The following is a 20,610-nucleotide window of genomic DNA, read 5'->3' on the forward strand; positions in this document are numbered from 1 at the left end:
ATATAATGAAGCAAAGCAACTCAACATCAGTCGCTACTATAGTCTGGATCAAGACAATGCATTAATTATCGTCTTCCTCTATTCAAATTTCAAAGCTAGCTATATAGTCTAGGTAAAAAAAAATGCAACAAATATTGTCTAGTTGTGAAATTCCTGTATGCAAATCAAACTATATCAATATCATCACTTTCTTTGGTCTATTCAATATCCTAAATCGCATATTATAATTATTTTTATTAATATTATATTAATTTGTTAATGTAAATACGGTTTCCTAAAGACCAGAGAGATATAAATAAGGAATGCAGATTTTAGGTTCCCTAGCTCTAATAACCAAAGTTTATCGAAAGCCTTCCTTTTCCACCACCTTTGTTTCTTAACACACCCACCAGATCTAGCGCTTTTAAACTTCTCTCCAGCACCCGCTAGTTGCAAGGTTAGCTGCCTCTTGTTTTTTGTGTTCTTGGAGGGTCGCCAGTGTGAAATCTGAGGAGGTTTGTGATCGGTTTTACTAAATAAGAAAGAAAAGAAAGGGTGAGTTAAACGAAAAAGAAAAAAGATGGGAGAGGGTGAGCGGTTTCAGCTGGGAATGGTTGGGGCTTTGACTCTGTCAGTAGTTTCATCAGTGTCCATAGTGATCTGCAACAAGGCTTTAATCAGCTCATTGGGTTTCCATTTCGGTATGTTTACATTTTACGACCTCTTTATCTGCTTCATGTTTTGCTCAAACATAATACTATGCCTTTTTTGTTGGGGAGGGGCGGGGGGCTCGTGTAATGCTTTTAATTCTTTGCCAAGTGACAACCTGTTCTTATTTTGATTCTTATTGATGATGTGGTTAAGGCTGTAAGTGGCGCGATGAGGTTGGCGAGCCATAAACCGTTTACGTAGTGACAGAAGGGACCGATTTAAATTGTTGCAAATTAGGACCTAAACTACCAAAAATGGAGAATCTGAAAATCAAGCCAAGTGCCTGAGTACACTTGTTACCTGCCAGAGTAGGGGCATTTAGTCGTGGCATGTAAATTGGATTTTGTTTTTTGTTAACCCCCTTTGTGTTGGTAAATCAAGGGCCCTTTAGAATTCTAATTAATTACTGATGATTTTTTGGTGACTGAGATATAATCTTCGATTTTCCATTCACTGTTTTCGATTTCAATGTAAGATGAAATGGGCAGATTCAATTTCTGAGCGATTATCCGGTACCCTGTCTAATGTATTACATGTATTTAAAGTGTCAATCCTGGGAGAGAACCACTTTGGTCTCTGGCATTCCACTGAATAGATCAACCCGTGTTGAAGTACATGTTTAGCATATTTAACGTAGTTTGTGCGTGCTATATCTCATTTTTTATTTAAATGATGTGCATACTCTTCATAACATAATAAGGATCTTTAAACTATATGAATCATCGTATGGAGAACTGTTAAGCATCTATGATGGTAAAGATGTGATTATCCTATGAAGGATACATGGGGTTGATGAATTGATTTCCATAATTTATTGTCAAACTAAGATTTGATAGATCAGGTTGTCATTTGACAGATCAGATCATTGCAATCTTGAGCAATTTGTTCCTTTGGATGATACCTCCTCTCCCAATGAGTTAAAGATATTATGTTGCCTGTCCACTTGATGCCTGCATCAGGCTACAGGCGTAGTGTTATGGGCCGGCAATGACTTGGGAATGCCTTTAATGACCATTAGCCTTTAGCACTTCCATCTGACATGTGCCACCTGTGTATAAAGCCCACAGATAGATTGTCCTTTCCAGAAAATATGTTTTTTTTCAGGAAGATTTAGTCCGATTCTGATGAAATTATTACAGTTGTGATGACGATGATGATTTAATTTGTTAGACCTACTATTAAGGTGCAGTAAGATCTTGTATCCTTGCATACTTGCACAGCTACAACTTTGACAAGCTGGCATCTTCTAGTCACCTTTTCTTCTCTTCACATGGCTTTAAAGATGAAACTGTTCGAACACAAACCGTTTGATCAAAAAGCTGTTATGGGCTTTGGCATTCTAAATGGGATCTCCATTGGACTTTTGAATTTGAGCCTGGGTTTCAATTCTGTTGGATTTTATCAGGTACTTCTGTTATTTTTTAAACTACTTTGGCTTTTGATGTATACATCCTGTGTTATTTCAATGGTTTTCTCAAAATTAACATTCTGAAGGATCTACTGTTTTTTCCAATCCAGATGACCAAGCTGGCAATCATCCCTTGTACTGTACTTTTGGAGACCCTTTTCCTTGGGAAGAGATTCAGGTTTGTCATGAGAAACATTTACCCTCCTACGACCAAGATGCTTACATACTGTGTCACAACTTATCTAAAATAATTATAAGCTATCAAGAAGTTTGTACTTTGCACTGTCAACTGCATTGTCTTATCTTGAGTCTAAAATTCACTTCATTGGCTACCTTGGTTGAGATCGTTCACTTCAAAGTTCTCAAACCAACCACATCAGAGCCTCCTGTTAATGATTGTACATGCTGAGGAATAGTGTTGAAAACGCCAATGTTGATGATTTCTTAGCACTAGCACTTGTGTATTTTTTGCTATTGAGGTCATATGGTTTAGAAGTCAGTTGTAGGTATATTCTAACTAGGACCTTCCCAATTACGTTGCTGAACTTTTAGAATTTTTTTGAAATATTATATCATACAATGTTGTCACCATCCAAATCTTTCATGCATGAACCGTGGGGTTTTTTCCCTTTGGTTTTTCCAAGGTCATCTTCAGTTGTTTTATGACTAGAATCTGTTGCTTATCTTTCTTGGTCACTCATATGTTCAGTTTTGTTTTGTGCTGTCTTTTTATTTTCTTTTCAGTCAGACGTCAAGTACTCTCTCCCCCCCTTTTTTCGAGTTACAGTGTGTTTCTTCAACTCACCTACTTGCTCTATATAGTCCTCTTTAGCATCTAGTGCCATATAGGCCCATGCCAGTATAGGTTGTCATGTCTTTTTACTTTTAAAAAAAAAAAAAAGTTTGTCATGTTCTTTTTTTTTTTTTTTTTTTTTTTTTTTTTTTCTGATTAGTAAGAAGAGATTTTATTAGAAATTAATGTATGGGCAACGCCCATGTACATAGGAAGTATACAGAAGCAAACACCTAAATAGATTCTAGGAAACGGCTTGTAGTACGAATGAACTGTGAACTTTTTACACCCCTTTAGACTTCCACAACATCCTATCCTCATCATTACCACCAAGCCTCGAAGAGTATAAAAAGCTGAAGAAAGCTGAAACTTTGTCAATCTCCCAATCCTGTACAGCTCTTGATAAACAAATATCCCACTAATTGCACCATTAGAATGACAAAGAAAATCTGAAACAGCAGCAAACTGATCTGAAGCCAATCGAAAAATAGCCAGAAACACACTATTGAGGCCAAATCGCCGCATCAAATGTCAAACCAGAAACGGATCCTAGATCCCTCACCAACAGTGTAACTGACATGACTAATAAAGCTCTCCCAGCCCTTTTTTTTTTTGTAAGTAATCAAAGTGTATCAATAAAAGAATAGGCAACTTCTTGTGTACACGGGCCATGCCTATTTTATTTTGATCAATAATATTTATCTTTTACTTATAAAAAAAAAAAAGAATAGACAAAGCCATGTGTTACAAAGAAAGCCTTAAACTACGTAGGGACAATAGTCCAAGTATAAAGAGTTCTCAAAAAGAAAGCTTTTAGTTCTTCCATCGATCTCTCTTTGTCCTCAAAAGTCCGTTCATTACGCTCCTACCATACCCACCACATGATACAAACACGAATCATCTTCCATACAGCCTTGATATGTTGATTGCCTCTTAAATCTGTCCAGCTAGCCAATGCCGCCACAACTGTCTCAAGCATAACCCAACCCAAATCTAGTCTATTAAATACCTCGTGCCATAACCCACGAGCTACATCACAGTGTAGTAAGAGATGGTCCATTGATACCCCCCCATTCTTGCACATGCAACACCAATCTGCGATGATCACCCTTCTTTTTCTCAAATTATCCATTGTGAGAATCTTACCCAAAGAGGTGGTCCACAGAAAAAATGTTGCTTTGAGAGGTGACTTATGTCTCTAGAGTTTTTTCCACGGGAACTGAATAGGAGGTTCTTGTGATAGAGACTTATAGAACGAGCAAACCAACAACATACCTTTACTCGTAGGTAACCACCACAATAAGTCAGCCTGCTGATTATTATTTTGGAGGGAATACAAAAGGCTGAAAAGAGCTTCAATACTGTCCATTTCCCAATCATTTGCCGCCCAGCTAAAATTGATGTTCCACTGAATTTGTCCCCTTGCTATTTCCCTAACGTCCACCATTGAAATATCTTTTGCATTAACAATCCTGAAGAGAGCAGAAAATAGATCTTTTAAAGCACTGTTACCACACCAAGTGTCATACCAAAATTTAATTCTGGCTCCATCACCTAGGCATAGTCTTGAATGGCAAGAGAAAAACCCCCATCCTTTTCTCATGTGTTTCCACAAACCCACTCCATAAGCCCCTCTCACTTCATTGGAACACCATCCTCCTCATAAACCACCGTATTTACTCTCAATCACCATCTTTCATAGGGCTTCTGGTTCTTTGTGGTATTTCCAAGCCCTTTCTAATGAACTTCCAAAGCCCCACACCACAAACTCCCCAAACTACATTAGAACATCAACCCCCCCAAGCACTTCCATACTTCCGATCAATGACCTCCCTCTAAAGCGACTCTCCTTCCGATTGATATCTCCATAGTCACTTCCCCAATAAAGCCTTGTTGAAGATCCTCAAATTACGAATTCCCAACCCTCCAACCGAAATAGGAGAACACACTTTATTCCAACTAACAAGGTGGAATTTAGTTTCCTCACCCATACCACCCCATAAAAAAGCACAAAACAACTTCTCAATCCGGTTGGCCACCCCTGCAGGCAATGGAAACAGTGATAGAAAATAAGTGGGGAGATTAGAAAGGGTACTCTTAACAAGAGTAAGTCTATCCCCTTGAGATAAATATAGTCGCTGCCAACCGGCCAACCTTTTCTTAACTTTCTCAACAACCCCATCCGAAATAGCACGAACCCTTTCTTTTTTGTAACTTAACTCTCGCAGTTTGATCATCTTTGTGGTTGTAATTCTTTTTGTTTTGTTTTTTTAATCTGAATTATATTATTTTCCTCTGAAGATCAGTATATGTTGCTTGCAGTTGGCAAACATTGTACTGATACTGTCTGTACTAATTATTTTTGCCTTGTTATAAGTATCATGGTTGCTGCTGTTACTGATCTGCACCTCAATGCTTAAGCTCTTTTTTATCTTTTTAGTTGTTAAGAGCATGGATAACTCAAACTCTCTCAACTGCAGCTATCTTTAATTAAATCCACATTTTTATTATCTCTTGATTGAACCATTTAGATGCATTTTGGTTTCTTCAACTGTGAAATAACCTGGTTTTCACCTCTGTTATTATGACAGTAGGAGTATTCAGCTTTCGCTCGTTATCCTCCTTCTGGGAGTTGGCATTGCAACAGTTACTGATTTGCAACTCAATGCTCTGGGCTCTGTCCTATCTCTCCTTGCAATTGTTACAACATGTGTTGCTCAAATTGTATCCTTAATGAAGTTACATTAATTGAAAATCTATACACACCACTCTTTAGTACTTTGAGACATGCACAGGCATTGATGCTTTAGGCTCAGTCTTTGCTAGCAAAGGTCTTGCGTGGACAACATGTTTCTCTGACTTTTATCTTGTTTAAGATCTTAATTTAGTTATTTCAGATGACCAATACCATCCAGAAGAATTTTAAGGTTTCTTCAACCCAACTTCTATATCAATCTTGTCCATACCAAGCAGGCACTTTGTTGATCTCTGGCCCATTTTTGGATGGGTTTTTGACTGATCAAAATGTATTTGCTTTCAAATATACAACTCAAGTACTGGTGAGAATTAAAGCTTTCTGAAGCAGAAAACTCTTTCTTCTCCCCCCTTTTTTCTCCTTATGTTTGAAATCATTCTCACTTTCTCTGTTACAGGCTTTCATCATTCTATCCTGCCTAATATCCATCTCTGTAAATTTTAGCACATTCCTTGTAATTGGAAAGACCTCCCCAGTCACCTATCAGGTTCTTGGACATCTGAAGACATGCCTTGTATTGGCATTTGGTTATGTCTTACTTCATGACCCCTTTAGCTGGAGGAATATTTTAGGAATTTTTATTGCACTGATTGGGATGGTTCTATATTCTTATTTTTGCACTCGTGAGAGTCAGTCAACAACTACCGAAGTGTCGGCACAACCATTTCAGGTCCTGGCCACTTTTGTATTGTTTTGTCTTGTTCTCATAATAGTTCATACTTTAATTGCCCGACATTTCATCCATCTCTTGTTAAGTCCTTTGCCAACATGCTTTGTGAACTCTTTTTCTTTATGTTTTAAATGATGCCAGCAGGTGGAAGGTGAATCTGCTCCTCTGCTGAATGCGGAAAATGGAAAAGGTGGATTAATTGAGGCTGTTGTGCCAAAAGCCCCTGTATGGAATTCAAGCAAAGATTTGGATGCATGAAGGATTTTTCATACACCTAAGAGAAGCAGATGCAGCCATGAGGGCAATGACGAGACCCATGTCTTACATCCCAAACTTGCACAGGTCTGAGCCTTAGTTTCCTTTTTAGTGTGGTTTATCATTGTATTGAGTTGATATCCTGACAATTAGCTCAAATGAAGTATGCATATAGTGGGTATTTTCTTTTTCCTTGAAAGCAAATATGGTCCAGCTTTGTAATCAGTTTTATTGAATTTATATATGGAATGTTGAATGCTCAGAATTTTTTTAATGAATAAAATTTATAAATCATGTTGTTCATTGTTATTAATTATAGATCAAGATAATAGCCTTTTATTGTTGGGGACATAGGAGGCCACCTGGGCATATGGGCTAAAAAAATGCAGGTAACCTTTTCTCACCCTCAGAATATGATCCCAGCTCTATGGTATCTTCTCATTTCACAACTTTTTACTTTCTTAAGTATCCTTTTGCTCTCTTCTTCAAATATAAATCTGACAAGCAAGTTGAAAGAAAGAAAGATAAGGAAAAAGGTGTTGGGGGATACAAAGCAGATATTTTTACCATTTAGGACTATGTCATCTCATAGTACAAGGAGTTTATTTTATCAACTACTACAAGCAAAGTCAGCCAATGAGGTTGGCTTCCAAATCAGTGCCGTTACCTTCAGTTGTTTGAGTCAGTTCCCTGGCCCTATTTACTTGGTTCTTCCAATCAGTTGAAACCAAAGCACAGATCATCATGCACATACATGAAATCTGAGCTGCTGCGAGACCAAACCATAACCCCACAAAGCCCATCTTGAATGTAAAACTCATGAGTGCTGCAACTGGCAAACCAATTAGATAAAAGGAGCCAAAATTAATGCAAGCACCAAGCTTAGCCCTTGCAGAGCCTATAAGGATTCCACATGCAGCTGTCTGGGGACAATTGCCTAGCTCACAGAAGCCTAATATGGGAAGGGCAATTGATGTTAGAGCAAGTACCTGTGTTTCGCATGTAAACAGCTTGCCCCACCCATTTCTCACTGCAATTGTGAAAGCAAAAGCTAGCATACTGCACACAACCGCCACAACAAGTCCAATTACAGTAGTCTGTTGAGCCCGTGCAGGCTGCCCAGCCCCCAACTCTTGGCCAACTAGTGTTGATAAACCCAAGCTAAGAGAGTGAGGGAACACATAGAGCAATCCTGTTGTTTGTATGAGGATTCCCATTGCAGCCACACTTTCCTGTGGATGACTTAGTAGGCCACACAGTAGCAGCATTATTTCATACCACCACCACTCTAAACAGACAGAGAGTACGCTTGGCAAGGCAAGGGTGAGCAGCGGTTTCCAGCCTTGAGAGCAGGCATGTTTTGCTTTCCCATCCCAAGGTTTAAGTGCCGTCCTCGATTGAAAAAGGTAGACTAGCAAACCAAAGTACAAGTTTAAGGTAGTCCAGGCTGAGGCTAGAGCAATGCCCCTGATCCCCATATTCAAGTATACAACGAGGCAGTAGTTGATAGGAAGGTGGAGAATCATTGCACACACAGCAGATAAAGTGAGGGGTTTCGTTAGACTTTGTGTCCTTAGGAAAATCCTTAAGGGATGAAGGAGAACTTGGGCTAGCAAATCTGGAAGAGAATATGTTATATAAACCTTGGCCATAGACATAATGTTTCTATCCTGACCTAGCCACATTAGGATTGGCTCCATGTTTAACCACAACAGAGAAATTGGAATGGCTGCTAGAAAGAGGAGACACTGAGTCCTTTTGTATGTCTGGCAGAGAACCTCCCACCTTTTTGCTCCATAAGCTTGGCAACATATTGGTTCCATACCCATGGCAAGGCCTTTCAGAACAGAGTAGCCTGTAATATTGGCAAATCCAATTGAGAGTGAGGCCCCTGCTAACTCAGAATTCCCAAGATGTCCCAAGAAGAGCATAGAGATGAGTGTCTTGAAGTATAAAAGCAGGCTTGATACAACTATGGGGCATGCAATTTTGCAAAGTGATGTAAGCTCCTCTGCTACCTGCATTTGGCCATAAACAGAATTAGGGAATACAAAAAATAAACATCTGAGCACACTTGGAACAAGGCTTGCAAAACATGATTGCTTATAAGATATTTGTTCAAAATTGATATACCATAATGCTAAGTAGAACTGATTAACTGCACGGTGTTTGTCAATTTTGCCTGTGGGTGGGATGAACACGCTTTTCCCTGTTTTGAAAGAATTAGGGTTTCTTGACTTCTCCCGATACACCCACTTGAGATTAGATATTCTTACCAGAACTCTCTTATTTTACTATTATTGCCTGGAATACCCTTCCATGGGTCAACATATTTGAGGTCCGGCCACAAAATACGTAATACACGTCATGAATATCTATGGACAAATTGGTTCCCTTTTATGAATGGAGAAGGACAACGCTATGCACGTGGTAGGAAGTTGCATAAGCAGACAAATGTGGGTAGTTGGAATTTACTTATTGACCTCGAAATTTGTGGCAATACAATCACGTGCCAAACGCATCCTAGTGAAGCTTTTGGGGGGGGTGAAATTGTGTTTTTGCTTCATCTGTTTGGGAAAGATATCCCGTCTATATCTGCCAACCTGGTCAGGAGTAAGTGCTTGGAATTGTTTCCATTAATTGTCCTAAATTTCAGTTTGTATAATTGCATCTCCTTCATTGATTCTTTCCCTCTTTGTCAACCTGCAGTTTTCCAATTATAACTTGCAAAACTAGTAATCCTCGTTGGTATAGGTGAATAGATATACAGGCTGTGAATCTTACTATATATTAGTTTGATCGTGGAATTAAACACATTGGTCTGGATGGTGGATCTCTCATATGTTTTCAGGCATTCCATTGGCAGTATAAATCAACACGTCATTTAGTTTGGACCTCGGTTGATTTTCATAATACATTTTTTATTTGGTTTTTGATGTATTTGGTGCCGCGAATCATTTTTTTAGTAAGCTTCAAAGTTTTAATTAGCGATGAATTACTTAATAAGAAACGTAGGATTCAAGGAGGCTTTGATATGAGTGCTTCGTGCCTACTTTCTCTTGTGTATACTTCTTTGTGTACTTGGGCTGTGCCTGTTGCACTTTTTTTATATAATCTTCAGTTTCTTATTAAAATATTAGTCCTTCATTTAGATCAGTTTGATTCCATTGACACTTAAGAGGAGAAAATCGAAGTTGCTTTTGGGTGAGCAAAAAGAACATTGTCAAAGGAATTGTGGAGGCTTAAATTTGAGTTGTTTCATTCAAGTTGGCTGGCTTTTAGTTGAAATGACATTGGCGCATCAGTTGAATCTGCCAGATTTGATCTTTGGTTTTCTGATTGTAACTAAATTTAGCATTTTCATTTTCTATGTTCTCTGTGCAAATTGAATCCCAAAACCAAAAGGTGGAGTTGCTCCCTCTAAGCAGGATGCCCTCCCCTGCTGGCTTTGCAACTACCTTAATTTTACCTCAATTTCCAGCAAAAGCATAGCGGGGACCTGTAAAGAAAAACATTTAGCTTAGAAAATCTAGATGCTTTTCCTTAGAAATCAAACTTTATAGGAGACACACATTGATCATTATAGCAGATTCTGGTGGTACCTAGAGGAGAGGGGCATCCCTTGCTGTTAGTTGGAGAAGTTCAGGTTTCCCATCTCTGGAAACGCCTCTATGTCCATTAGTTCAGCATGATTAAGATTAATTTGATGGTGCAAATTGACAGGTTTTGTATTTTGCATAATGCATGGTGTCATTTTCAGGTAAATAATTGTGTGCGTGAGTTCATTCTCTATGATGCTAAGCAAGAAGTCACTGTCTAGCCCTATTGGCAATTATATATAAATGTCTTTCACGGTTACTCTAATTTTCTGATAAACTGAAATTAAAAGCCATGCTCATTATCTCTCGACGCATTAGTGTATTTGCCCATGTGCCATCCCGACTTTTACTTGTATGGAAAATACGTTATCACAAGTTAACATTAATGTAAACAACTTTGAAGGCAGTATAACTATAGCTTCGGAGCAAAATTGTAGTTTCTGTCGAGATGAAAGGAGGAAAAAAAAAGTTACGAACAGGAATAATTCTACAAACAGATGATGAACTTGTAAGTGGCTCCTTGATCTGCAGCTGCCATACAATGATTTCATAATTTTCATTAGCATAATTGCATCCTTTTTCTGCCTTTCGTCTATCGTCTGTGTCATTTTTATCTGCATTGTTTGAAAGGATATCATGCTACACTGATTTTTTTTTAATTAGTTAATCTATCATGCTACACTGATGGAGTCGGTTGAAGTGCTAAATGTCAAAGAGTTAGCTACTCAGGCAGAGCAAAGAGTGGAATGACAGAGGCCCAAATTGATGCTGGGGGAGGAGTAGACATTTAGAGAATGAAAAGCGAAAAAAAAGGGGGGTGGGATCGACACGATGGGGTCTAGCTTGTTTCTCTATGATATATTCTATGGTCCATTGTAATCATACATACACTGCACATTTTTGTGATTGGTAACTAGTTTCATTTAAAAGAAGCTTTTCGAATCACTATTGTCGCCTGCCATGCTGAATCACAATTTGTCTTGGGTTCCTGTATGTACAAGAAACGTCAGGAGTATTTAGGAGAAAGGGGTTGATTGAAGGTGATGTTTTCTTGGTGGGAGCGGAGCGGAGAAACACCACCTGGGTATAGCAGTTGCAAGGAGATGGCATATTTAATTAGTGAATAGAATGCTATCATTCATTTTAGATATTTATTAATTTTTTTTTAAAAAAAAAAACCTAAAATGAAAAATAAAATAAAATAGTTAAGACCTGAAGATTGGACTTGCTTGAAAACAAGCATATGCATGCTTTTAGATTGAAATTGAAGGTTCGGGGCACAAGAGAGGAGAATTTTGTAGATAGGAGTGGGATTGCTATGCCCTATCCTATCGATTCCATTGGGTGGGTAGATTGAGTATTGGGTTCCTTTGAAATTGAGTTTTACTAAGTACAAGCAAAGCTGCGTACTAATCTGCGTATTAAAATTGATTCCTTCATATTTAAAATTAAAATTAGTATTGTTTTTAATAAAATTTACTTTTTAATTAATCATATTAGATTAGTGCACATATTAATGCATATTTATGCTTGTAACTAGATTTTTCTTTTAAGATTATAAAATTTGGAGAGGGTGCAGCCCAACAAGTATTGCCATAGTTGGAGCCTGGACATTATAATAGACTAGAAAGAAAATTGATGGATAAAAATGTCAAGTTTACTCTAATATTCAAAGGTGCAATTAAAATATACAAAAGAGCGATTGCCTGTTGCTCAGCTGTTTCGGATATGAGCGACTGCCTGTAGAGTGTGTAAGCGTTGCATAATATATTTAAAAATAAATAAATAAATATGAAATTTATATAAAAAAAAATTAATAATAATACTCTAGTTATAAGTTGACTATATAAAAGTAATCCCATAAATTGATATAACAAGATGTTGTTCGTCATATTGTAAATTTAATTTTATTATAAAATAGATCTAACAGACTGTATGAAATCACGTCATTTTATAGAATTATTTTTGTGTAATCTCTTTTACTATAGCAGCACTCTGGATATATATGTATATATATGGTATATAATATAATTTATATATATATATACACGAGAATAATGGTTATTGGTGAAAGGCTTAGTACAAGATAATACTTGGGATTGCCCTCAATAGTTGTGAAGTCCAAATACATAGCATTCAGAGGGATAAAGGAAAGAGTATGGAAGAAAGTGCACAATTGAAAGAACAAATTCCTTAACCAAGCAGGAAAGGAGATTCTAATAAAAGCTATCATCCAAGCTATCCCTATTTATGCTATCAGTGTGTTCAAATTACCTAAGTAAAGAAATTTCAAATATAATGTCAAGGTTTTGGTGGGGTCATATTGAACTAGACTGGAAGAGACAATGGAAGAAATGGGGTTAAGTGGGTAGATCAAAGGCTGAAGGAGGTTAAGTTCCATAAATATAGAAAGTTTTAATCAAGCTTTGTTGACAAAGCAATGCTGGAGGTTACTTACAAATCCTTCATATTTGGTAGCTAGAATTATGATGGAGAAATACTAGGGGTGTACAAAAAACTATGGAACCACCCGTGACCTATATAGACCGGCCGCCGAAGACTGGAACTAGTCAAAAATGGCTAGGAATCGGTCGGCGGGCAATAGCATTTTAAGTGTTGTCAGTTCGGTCGCAATTTGAGGCTGACTCAAACCGCTAAACCGACCAATGTAACAATATATTATTTTTAAAAAATTATACCAATTTGAAACGACGCCAAGTGGAATAGCGTCATTTTACTGCTGCATTTGTGTAACAAAATACAAATTAAACGACAATGTTTTGTATTAAACCAAACGGCGTCGTTTTATTATAAAGTATGAAAAACATAAGTAGAACGACACCATTTGGTATTAAACCAAACTTCTACCTTCCTTTATTCTTCCACGTTTCTTCTTCTTCTTCTTCTTCTTCTTCTCTCTCTCTCTCTCTCTCTCTCTCTCTCTCTCTCTCTCTCATGACCATCGCTGCTAAGGGGAACCTAGAACTGACCGTGAACCGCCAAAAAACTGCCGGAGTTGATACAGTAGGTTTGTCTCCTCCCTATCAACTAGTTACAGTCGGTTGCTCCACCATTTTTTCTCTCATCGGTCGACATCGATTTTGCCCAAAAATCACGCAGAATTGGTCGATTTTCACCCCTAAGAAATACTATAAAGGAGGCACTGTTCTAGAAGCAAAACTAGGAATAAACCCTTCGCAAATATGAAGAAGCATATGAGGTGCTAGAAATTTACTCAAGGACTAAGGTGGAGAGTTGGAAATGGCCATCGGATCAACATATGGGGAGACATGTGGCTACCTATACATGGCACTTTCAAGGTACAATCTCCGAAGAAAGTAAAACAAGGAGGCTAAAGTGAAGGAGCTGCTGATAGTAACAACAGAAGCTGGAAGAATGATTTAATTTATGAGATTTTCAATGAAAGGGAGGTAGGTGTCATTTGTAGTCTTCCATTCAGTAGCCTGGGATTAGAGTATAAACTAATATGGGGTCATAAGAAAAATGGTCTATTCTCAGAGAAGAGTCCATACCACCTGGAAGTTCAAAAAAAAAAAAAAAGTGAAGAAAGAGGTATAGCATCAGGTACCAAGCGGGATAGTGTACTTTGGGAGAAAATATGGGCTCCAAATGTGCCTAATGGGGTCAAAGTTTTCATTCGGAAGGCAGTGAATGATGCTTTGCCAACCAAACATAATTTATTCATAAGGCACATAAGAGATAGTGTTATCTGCCCTATCTACAAGACCATGGAGGAAAATACATGTCATGCTCTATGGAGTTGCGTAGCTTCTACTGATGTATGGGCTGAACCTCTAAGTCCAATTCATAAATGGTCCAATAGTGAGAATAATTTCTTTGATATTTGGGGTAATTTGGTAACAAAGTTGAAACAACAAGAAATGGAGGAGGTTGTTGTTATTCTCAGAAGAGTTTGGCAAAGAAGAAACAAACTTATACTTGAACAAGAGTTTGAGAGCCCGAGAACCTTAATCACTGCAGCACACAATGAGTTGGAAGATTTTAAAAATGCACAGACTGCTTTGATTAAACACCCATCTTCAACTAGAAGCGTAGATTGAGTTGTTAAGTGGATCAAGCTTGCTGTGAGTGTCTATAAGGCAAATTGGGATGCTGCATGTTGGATTAGTTCAAATATTTTAAATAAATCTTATCTTTTTAGAGTTTTCATCCAATAGTCCCACGTTGAAAAAATAATCAAACTTTTAATGGTTTATAAGTGAATGAGTTTCATGATATATAAAATAGAATATAAGATATACACACAGTGGTAGTGTCACCCAATGTGAAGTACTGATTGCACACATGCATGTGCTCCCGTCGCATAGACATATTGACACTTTAGACGCACTTAGAACTTACGTATCATCGTAAGTGACGGATTTATTTTAATCAAGCGAATTGATGCATTTCTTCAATTTTGACAATTATTAATAACTGTCAATTATGATTACTTTTCTTACCGTTTGTTTAATTTAAAACAAAACGTTGTTGCTATTTACATTTGTTCGTTTTAAAAATTAGTGTTCAGAATTTGCAATCTACACACTATATAAACAATGTTGTAATCTGAAGACATAATTACCAGATTCTTTTTTACAGAACTCAATTTATGAGTAAGAGGCAATATTTGTCTAAGAAAAAGATTAGCAATCGCCTCACTGTTTTGTAATTTTCATCTCTATTTGCTATTCAATTTCTAACAGTGCTATGGATGAAAGAAACAAGAAAATGCGATGTGGAATCATTGTAAGGGACTGGCAGGGAGAGGTAATTGCGGCTTTGTGTCTAATTGAGGATGCAGTTTCAACACCTTTTGCAGCAGAAGGAAAAGCATTATGGCGAGCTATGGTCTTTTGTGCTGAAATTGGTTTACATGCTGTAATGATGAAAAAAAAAAAAATGAATAATTGATGCAATAAACAACCCTAGGAAAATTGGTCTGAGCATGGACAGATGATTGAGGATATTAAAAGCATCAAGAGGTACAGTGGACATCTAGATAGCAGTAGTCTCTTAGATTTACTCCAAGAGAAGGAAACAAGGCAGTTCATCTTCTTACAAAGTCTACATTACAAGGTGAGATTGAGGTAGTTTGGTTAGAGGAATCCTGACGTTACTAAAAGTTGTATTCTGTTGGAGAAATATTGCTATGATGTAAACGTTTTTATAAATCAATGTCACAATTTTAGATTTTTGTAATTTGATAGGTAAATTTAAAAAAACTCAATCAGGCGATCACAATATTAATATGTCAGGTGATAATCACGTGAACTGATTGAAAATTGACACGTGACATGCTCGTGTAAAAAAAATAAAATCGTTGTACGAAATTAATGAAAAATAACATCAACATTAAATTAGTATTAAAAAAAATTAAATTGACGAGATTTTTACGTACTAAAATCGAAGGGTAATGATAGGTTTATTATCAATTTATTACTTATAACGTATCAAGAATTTTTTATTCTTATTTTTTAAATATTTTTTAACATCTTTAACTATTAAAAAAAATTCAAAAAATATATAATTTTATTAATAATTACTTTCTTAACTATTAAGTAAAAAAATAAAATATTAAAAAATTTAAATACAAAATAAATAGGAAAATATTACTAATCCTATCATTTTCCAAAATCGAATACATGTAAGTTTAACGTGTAAGTTTAAATAAAAATAATATTAACTAAACCCACTACTCGCACTCGCCGGTCGCCCCACTATCTGTCACTCACCAATTTTCGTTCTCACATACTACATTTCCCCAATACATCCAGACCTAGCTTCCCCTCATCTCCCATGGCTCTCCGTTCCCTATTGACCAGAAAAACCACCCTAGGTCTAGGCCTTCGCGGTCTTCAGACCTTCTCTCTTCCCGATCTTCCTTACGATTATGGTGCGCTCGAACCTGCCATCAGCGGCGAGATCATGCAGCTCCACCATCACAAGCACCACCAGGCTTACATTACCAACTACAACAAGGCTCTCGAACAGCTCGAGGGGGCTCTGGCCAAGGGCGACACCACCTCCATAGTCAAATTGCAGAGCGCCATCAAGTTCAATGGCGGAGGTCCTTTTCCTTCTCTCTTATTTATTTGAGTACGACTTGGAAATTCATTATTATGTCTTTATTATTTTTTTATCGAATTTAATATAAGTCCAAGTGGAATTTATTTTCTCCACGATGAGTTTCAGATTGCTTTTTTTTTTTTTTTTGTATGATACATTTGGCTGATTTAATCGATTTGATTATATCTCGAAGTTATGGTGTATTTTTGTTAGAATAGAGTTGGAGAAACGGTCAATTGAGTTTGTATGTTGGATTTTAGTACTCTGTCCTTTTGTGAAAATTGGGGCAACTGAGTTTGTATGGTGCGTGGGGATGATAAGTAGAATTTGAAATTGATCAAAATTTAATCAGTTTGTGAAAGTGCTAATGGAGTTTGATATGGGATGGGTAGAATTCGTGATTACGTAAAATTGTGCATCACATTAACATGGTTGCTGATGGTTTTCGATCTGACTTTGCTGTAAGTAATTAACAGCCAGAGATCTTTCCGGGGGATTTTTTTTTATGGCATCCTTCTGTTTTATTTATTTATTTATTTATTAACCTTGAAGGGTAGTTCAGTTGGTTAGGTTTTGGGTTTGCTCTCCAATGGTCATCAGTTCAAGTTCTCTCAGGCTACTGGAGGTTTACCTGGCCATTAATTTCAGGGCCCCGTAGGATTAGTCGAAGTGCGCCAAGCTGGCCTGAATACCCATGGATATTAAAAATATATATATTATTTATTTATTTATTTCTAAAGAAATGTTAATCAAATTTGCAATTGAAGGAGTTCCGCTGCTACATACCCATCCTTGTTTCTAGTCATTTAAATGGCACATTCCTCCTTTAGATTTTTAATCTAAGAAATTTATATGTTCTCAAAACTACCCAAGCATAAGCAGTTAATCTAATGTCTTGCTCTTTTCTGGTTGTCATTCTTTATACTGTCATCTTTTTTTGTAACTAACTTGAAGAAAAAAATAATAATAATAAAAAAAAAATTCATTTAACGTAGTCAAAACGTTTTTCTTACAGGCCATATCAACCACTCGATTTTCTGGAAGAATCTCACTCCCGTGCGTGTAAGTTTATATTCTTTAGGTCCCTTTGAAATTCATTTTTGTTTTAATTGATTTTTCTTTAAGAAACTTTGTTTACCCAGTGCCTTAAACATGACAGGAAGGGGGTGGTGAACCCCCACACAGTTCCCTAGGTTGGGCTATTGACACTAATTTTGGTTCGCTGGAGGTGCTTGTTCAAAAAATCAATTCAGAAGGTGCTGCTTTACAGGGCTCTGGATGGGTGGTAGGTTTTGCAGCTTGTGAACTTCCCAACATCCATTTTGTGTCCTTGATCATTGGCTGGTTCTTTTAGTCCATGCTCATTTTATTTTTTCATGCATGGTTCTTTTCATTTGTGTCTGTCTTTCAGTGGCTTGGTCTGGACAAGGAGTCAAAGAAGCTTGTGGTTGAAACCACTGCAAATCAGGTATAATTTAGAATATCCAATCAGAAGGTCATACAGCAATAATCATTACTGTTTCCAATTTTCTCTTTAATTAAACATAATTTTAGCCATGTTATTGCTGAATTTTTTTTTTTGACAAGTATTATTGCTGAATTTGTAATCCATACTGCATCAAATTCGTGGTCACTTGATGATACTGCTGTCCTCTTTGTGTGGCAATGGCTTTGGCTCATTATACTTATAAAAAAAATTGCTTTGACTCATAATTTAGGAGTTACATTTAAGGTGATCAGGGTTTTGAGTTCAATCTGATTCTGTTCGTTGCACAGAACAGTTGGCTTTTAAACTTTGTTACTGTCTTGTTTTGGGTTTGATCTTATGCTGGATATGTGCTTCTATGTAAACCCTTATTTTTATGAGGTCTGAAATTATGAAGAATTAAAAATAAATAAAAAGATTTAAAGTTGGTGGTCAACATGCTTTTGTGCATGGTTTTTTACTGTGTAATATACTTTTGGCAAAACATGTGTGATTATCCAAACATGCAGACAAAAACTGGATTCTTATGTTAAAACTCTCCTCTGATTCTGAGTTTTTCTCTTCAGGACCCACTGGTAACTAAAGGACAACATTTAGTTCCATTGCTTGGTATAGATGTTTGGGAGCATGCGTACTACTTGCAGGTAAATTAGTGTACTTTAGATTGCTAATGATGCTTCAAAGGTGGTTGCTTGATGTTTGAAACTTGCAACTGTTAAGTTTTGTAGATATTTTTTATTTGTAAGTAGGATTTGTGGAGGTTTACTCCCCTTTCTACACGTTGGCCTGGATTATGCATAAGCAACACATGATAATTTTTTCCTTTTATGGTCATCTTCAATCTTTTCCACTTTGGGATTTTTTAAGTTGTTAGAAAAGTGGCATATAGGATTAGTTTGAAGGAATAACCCCTAGGAGTTGGCTCAAGTGGTAAAAACCTTGGTCTGGGTGGTATGCTCCCTCCAGGTCTAAGGTTCAAAACCTCTTGGGTGCAAACAATTTCTAGAAGTAGAAGCCATCAGACTGGGGGAATTTTCCCTTGAATTAACCGTGGTGCACTTGTGGAAAATTCCTTGCCGAGAGCCTGTGTATCCCTGGGATTAGTCGTGACTCTGTTCTCGGATACCTGGTGCTAATTAAAAAAAGTATTAGTTTGCAGGAAACCTCCTTCTATGATTACTGGGCCTCTTAAGTATTGAATATTCCTTACATCATGTTGTCGGAGTAGAAGAGGTTAAGAGGAGGTGCACATGAGGTTGTCTTGTTTAATAAAACAAAGCCGTTATTGAAAGACTGCTTGATTTCTATTCTAGCATTTGTAAATTTTGTTTTCGATTTCTGTTTTTTCAATAGTCAACTTCTTTCTGAAGTGTCCAGTGGAGCATCATCCCCCAGTTAGGGAATGGCAAAATTTACCCTGATTTTATTCTTCTTTAGCAATCATATGAAATTTTCTTTTCTTTTCTTTTCTTTTTCATGTTGCAGTACAAGAATGTCAGACCAGATTATCTAAAGAACATATGGAAAGTTATTAATTGGAAGTATGCCATCGAAGTTTATGGTAAAGAATCAAAGTGAGGCGAATGAGAAGATGGGCTTCCAGAATTTGTCTTTTGAGTTGGCCTGGTTAATGGAATAAATGTAATGTTGCAACTGTGAGGGACGGACCCTTATTTCTCTTCGGGGTGTTTGTTTACCGGTGCATGTCATGTATGAGTATGTCTTTTTATTAAGAAAAAAAGACGTTATAACATATTTTCTGGTGTGTTTATATAACTTCAGGTAACTGCATATTAGCGCAAATAAACATTTTTTCGTCAAGTGATACATGATAGTAGTGAATTCGTTATTGTCCATTGTACCTTAAAAAATAAAAAAAAAAAATCGTTTTGTCATTGTATTGTTATTTAAAAATAAATAAATAAATTAAAATAATAATATACACCAAACTCTTATCTCATTTTTATTTCATTAGGTAAGATGTGGCATATAATTATTAAAAAATGTTAGAAGGAAGCCTCTTTTAATGAAGCACACCACACACCAACCCTCCTTGTCATCATATGTGAAATGTCGATTTTACCCACTTAAAACTCTTTTCTTTCTTTTTTCACCTTCTCTCTCGAGTTGCTTAGAGAGTTAAAGGCTTCGAAGATCAAAGAGCTAGGGTATTTTTTATTGCGTTTCTGCATTAGGGCTCTTGCTCTCGAATTTAAGCTACTTAGAGTTTCAATTTTCAAATCTTCACTAGGGCTCTTGACAGAAACCAACTCTCTATTGAGCTGCTTAAAGGCTTTCAAAACCTCACATATATTCTCCGTGATTCATATTTGTTAAAAAATTCTTTGGTTTTGCAGTTGATGGCGAATTCTCTAGTTTGTAAATATTGTAGTTTGTATGGGGCTTTCCATCCCGAAATGTGAATTTTGTGGTGATGTTGAAATGATGTGGTGATGCTCTAGTTTTGTGGTGATGTTGAAATTCATGTTGTAATGGTGAATTTTCTGGCTTGAACTGGCCTTAAAGAAATCTTGGAAAGCAAAACATGTTTCGTCCCTTTCTAGACCTAGCTTTGTTGATACATGATGGGAAAATTCTATATACCACACTTTCATTCTATTATATAAAATGTGACACATTTATTACTATTAGATGATCTTTTATTGGATAATTTTTTATTATCTAATGGTGATAAATATGTCATATCTTACATAGTATGATGAAAATGAGATAGTGGTGTGGTGTATAACATTACTTTTTTTTTTAAAAAAAAATTTTAATTCAAATGAGATGTTTTGTGTGGTGTGCTCCACTTAAAGGGCTTCTCTATAGTGTTGCTATTCTAAATAAAGGATCAAGGGTAA

General features: G+C 36.6%; 3 protein-coding genes across 9 annotated transcripts; 2 read left to right on the plus strand and 1 right to left on the minus strand.

The window, feature by feature from the left end:
• Positions 1 to 285: 285 nt before the first annotated feature.
• On the plus strand, positions 286 to 11,115 carry LOC122292607 (UDP-xylose transporter 3-like). 7 transcript variants are annotated; one of them, XR_006236975.1, is made up of 9 exons: positions 286 to 680; positions 1,911 to 2,095; positions 2,209 to 2,276; positions 5,483 to 5,615; positions 5,789 to 5,950; positions 6,044 to 6,316; positions 6,458 to 6,658; positions 6,891 to 6,960; positions 10,834 to 11,115. XR_006236975.1 is itself a non-coding variant. In XM_043101055.1 (7 exons), the coding sequence occupies exons 1-7, from the start codon at positions 560 to 562 to the stop codon at positions 6,572 to 6,574; spliced, it is 1,059 nt and encodes a 352-aa protein (XP_042956989.1). In that variant the 5' UTR covers positions 287 to 559; the 3' UTR covers positions 6,575 to 6,865. The 7 variants fall into 7 exon arrangements, 2 of the variants coding, with proteins under 2 accessions (XP_042956989.1, XP_042957007.1); XR_006236976.1 differs by having other exon boundaries at positions 6,926 to 6,960; XR_006236973.1 differs by lacking the exon at positions 6,891 to 6,960 and adding an exon at positions 10,574 to 10,678.
• Positions 7,111 to 9,102, minus strand: LOC122292605 (protein DETOXIFICATION 53-like). The gene is made up of 2 exons (XM_043101041.1): positions 8,705 to 9,102; positions 7,111 to 8,589 (listed from the first exon to the last, which is right to left on the minus strand). The coding sequence occupies exons 1-2, from the start codon at positions 8,705 to 8,707 to the stop codon at positions 7,201 to 7,203; spliced, it is 1,392 nt and encodes a 463-aa protein (XP_042956975.1). The 5' UTR covers positions 8,708 to 9,102; the 3' UTR covers positions 7,111 to 7,200.
• A 4,770-nt stretch (positions 11,116 to 15,885) lies between the features above and the next one.
• LOC122292638 (superoxide dismutase [Mn], mitochondrial-like) lies at positions 15,886 to 19,567 on the plus strand. Its single transcript, XM_043101085.1, has 6 exons — positions 15,886 to 16,261; positions 17,276 to 17,322; positions 17,420 to 17,545; positions 17,672 to 17,728; positions 18,313 to 18,390; positions 19,232 to 19,567. Exons 1-6 carry the CDS (start codon positions 15,991 to 15,993, stop codon positions 19,322 to 19,324), a joined length of 672 nt encoding a protein of 223 aa, XP_042957019.1. The 5' UTR covers positions 15,886 to 15,990; the 3' UTR covers positions 19,325 to 19,567.
• The last annotated feature ends 1,043 nt before the right edge of the window (positions 19,568 to 20,610 follow it).

Source organism: Carya illinoinensis, chromosome 1, assembly GCF_018687715.1.
Source record: "Carya illinoinensis cultivar Pawnee chromosome 1, C.illinoinensisPawnee_v1, whole genome shotgun sequence".
NCBI lineage: Eukaryota > Viridiplantae > Streptophyta > Magnoliopsida > Fagales > Juglandaceae > Carya > Carya illinoinensis.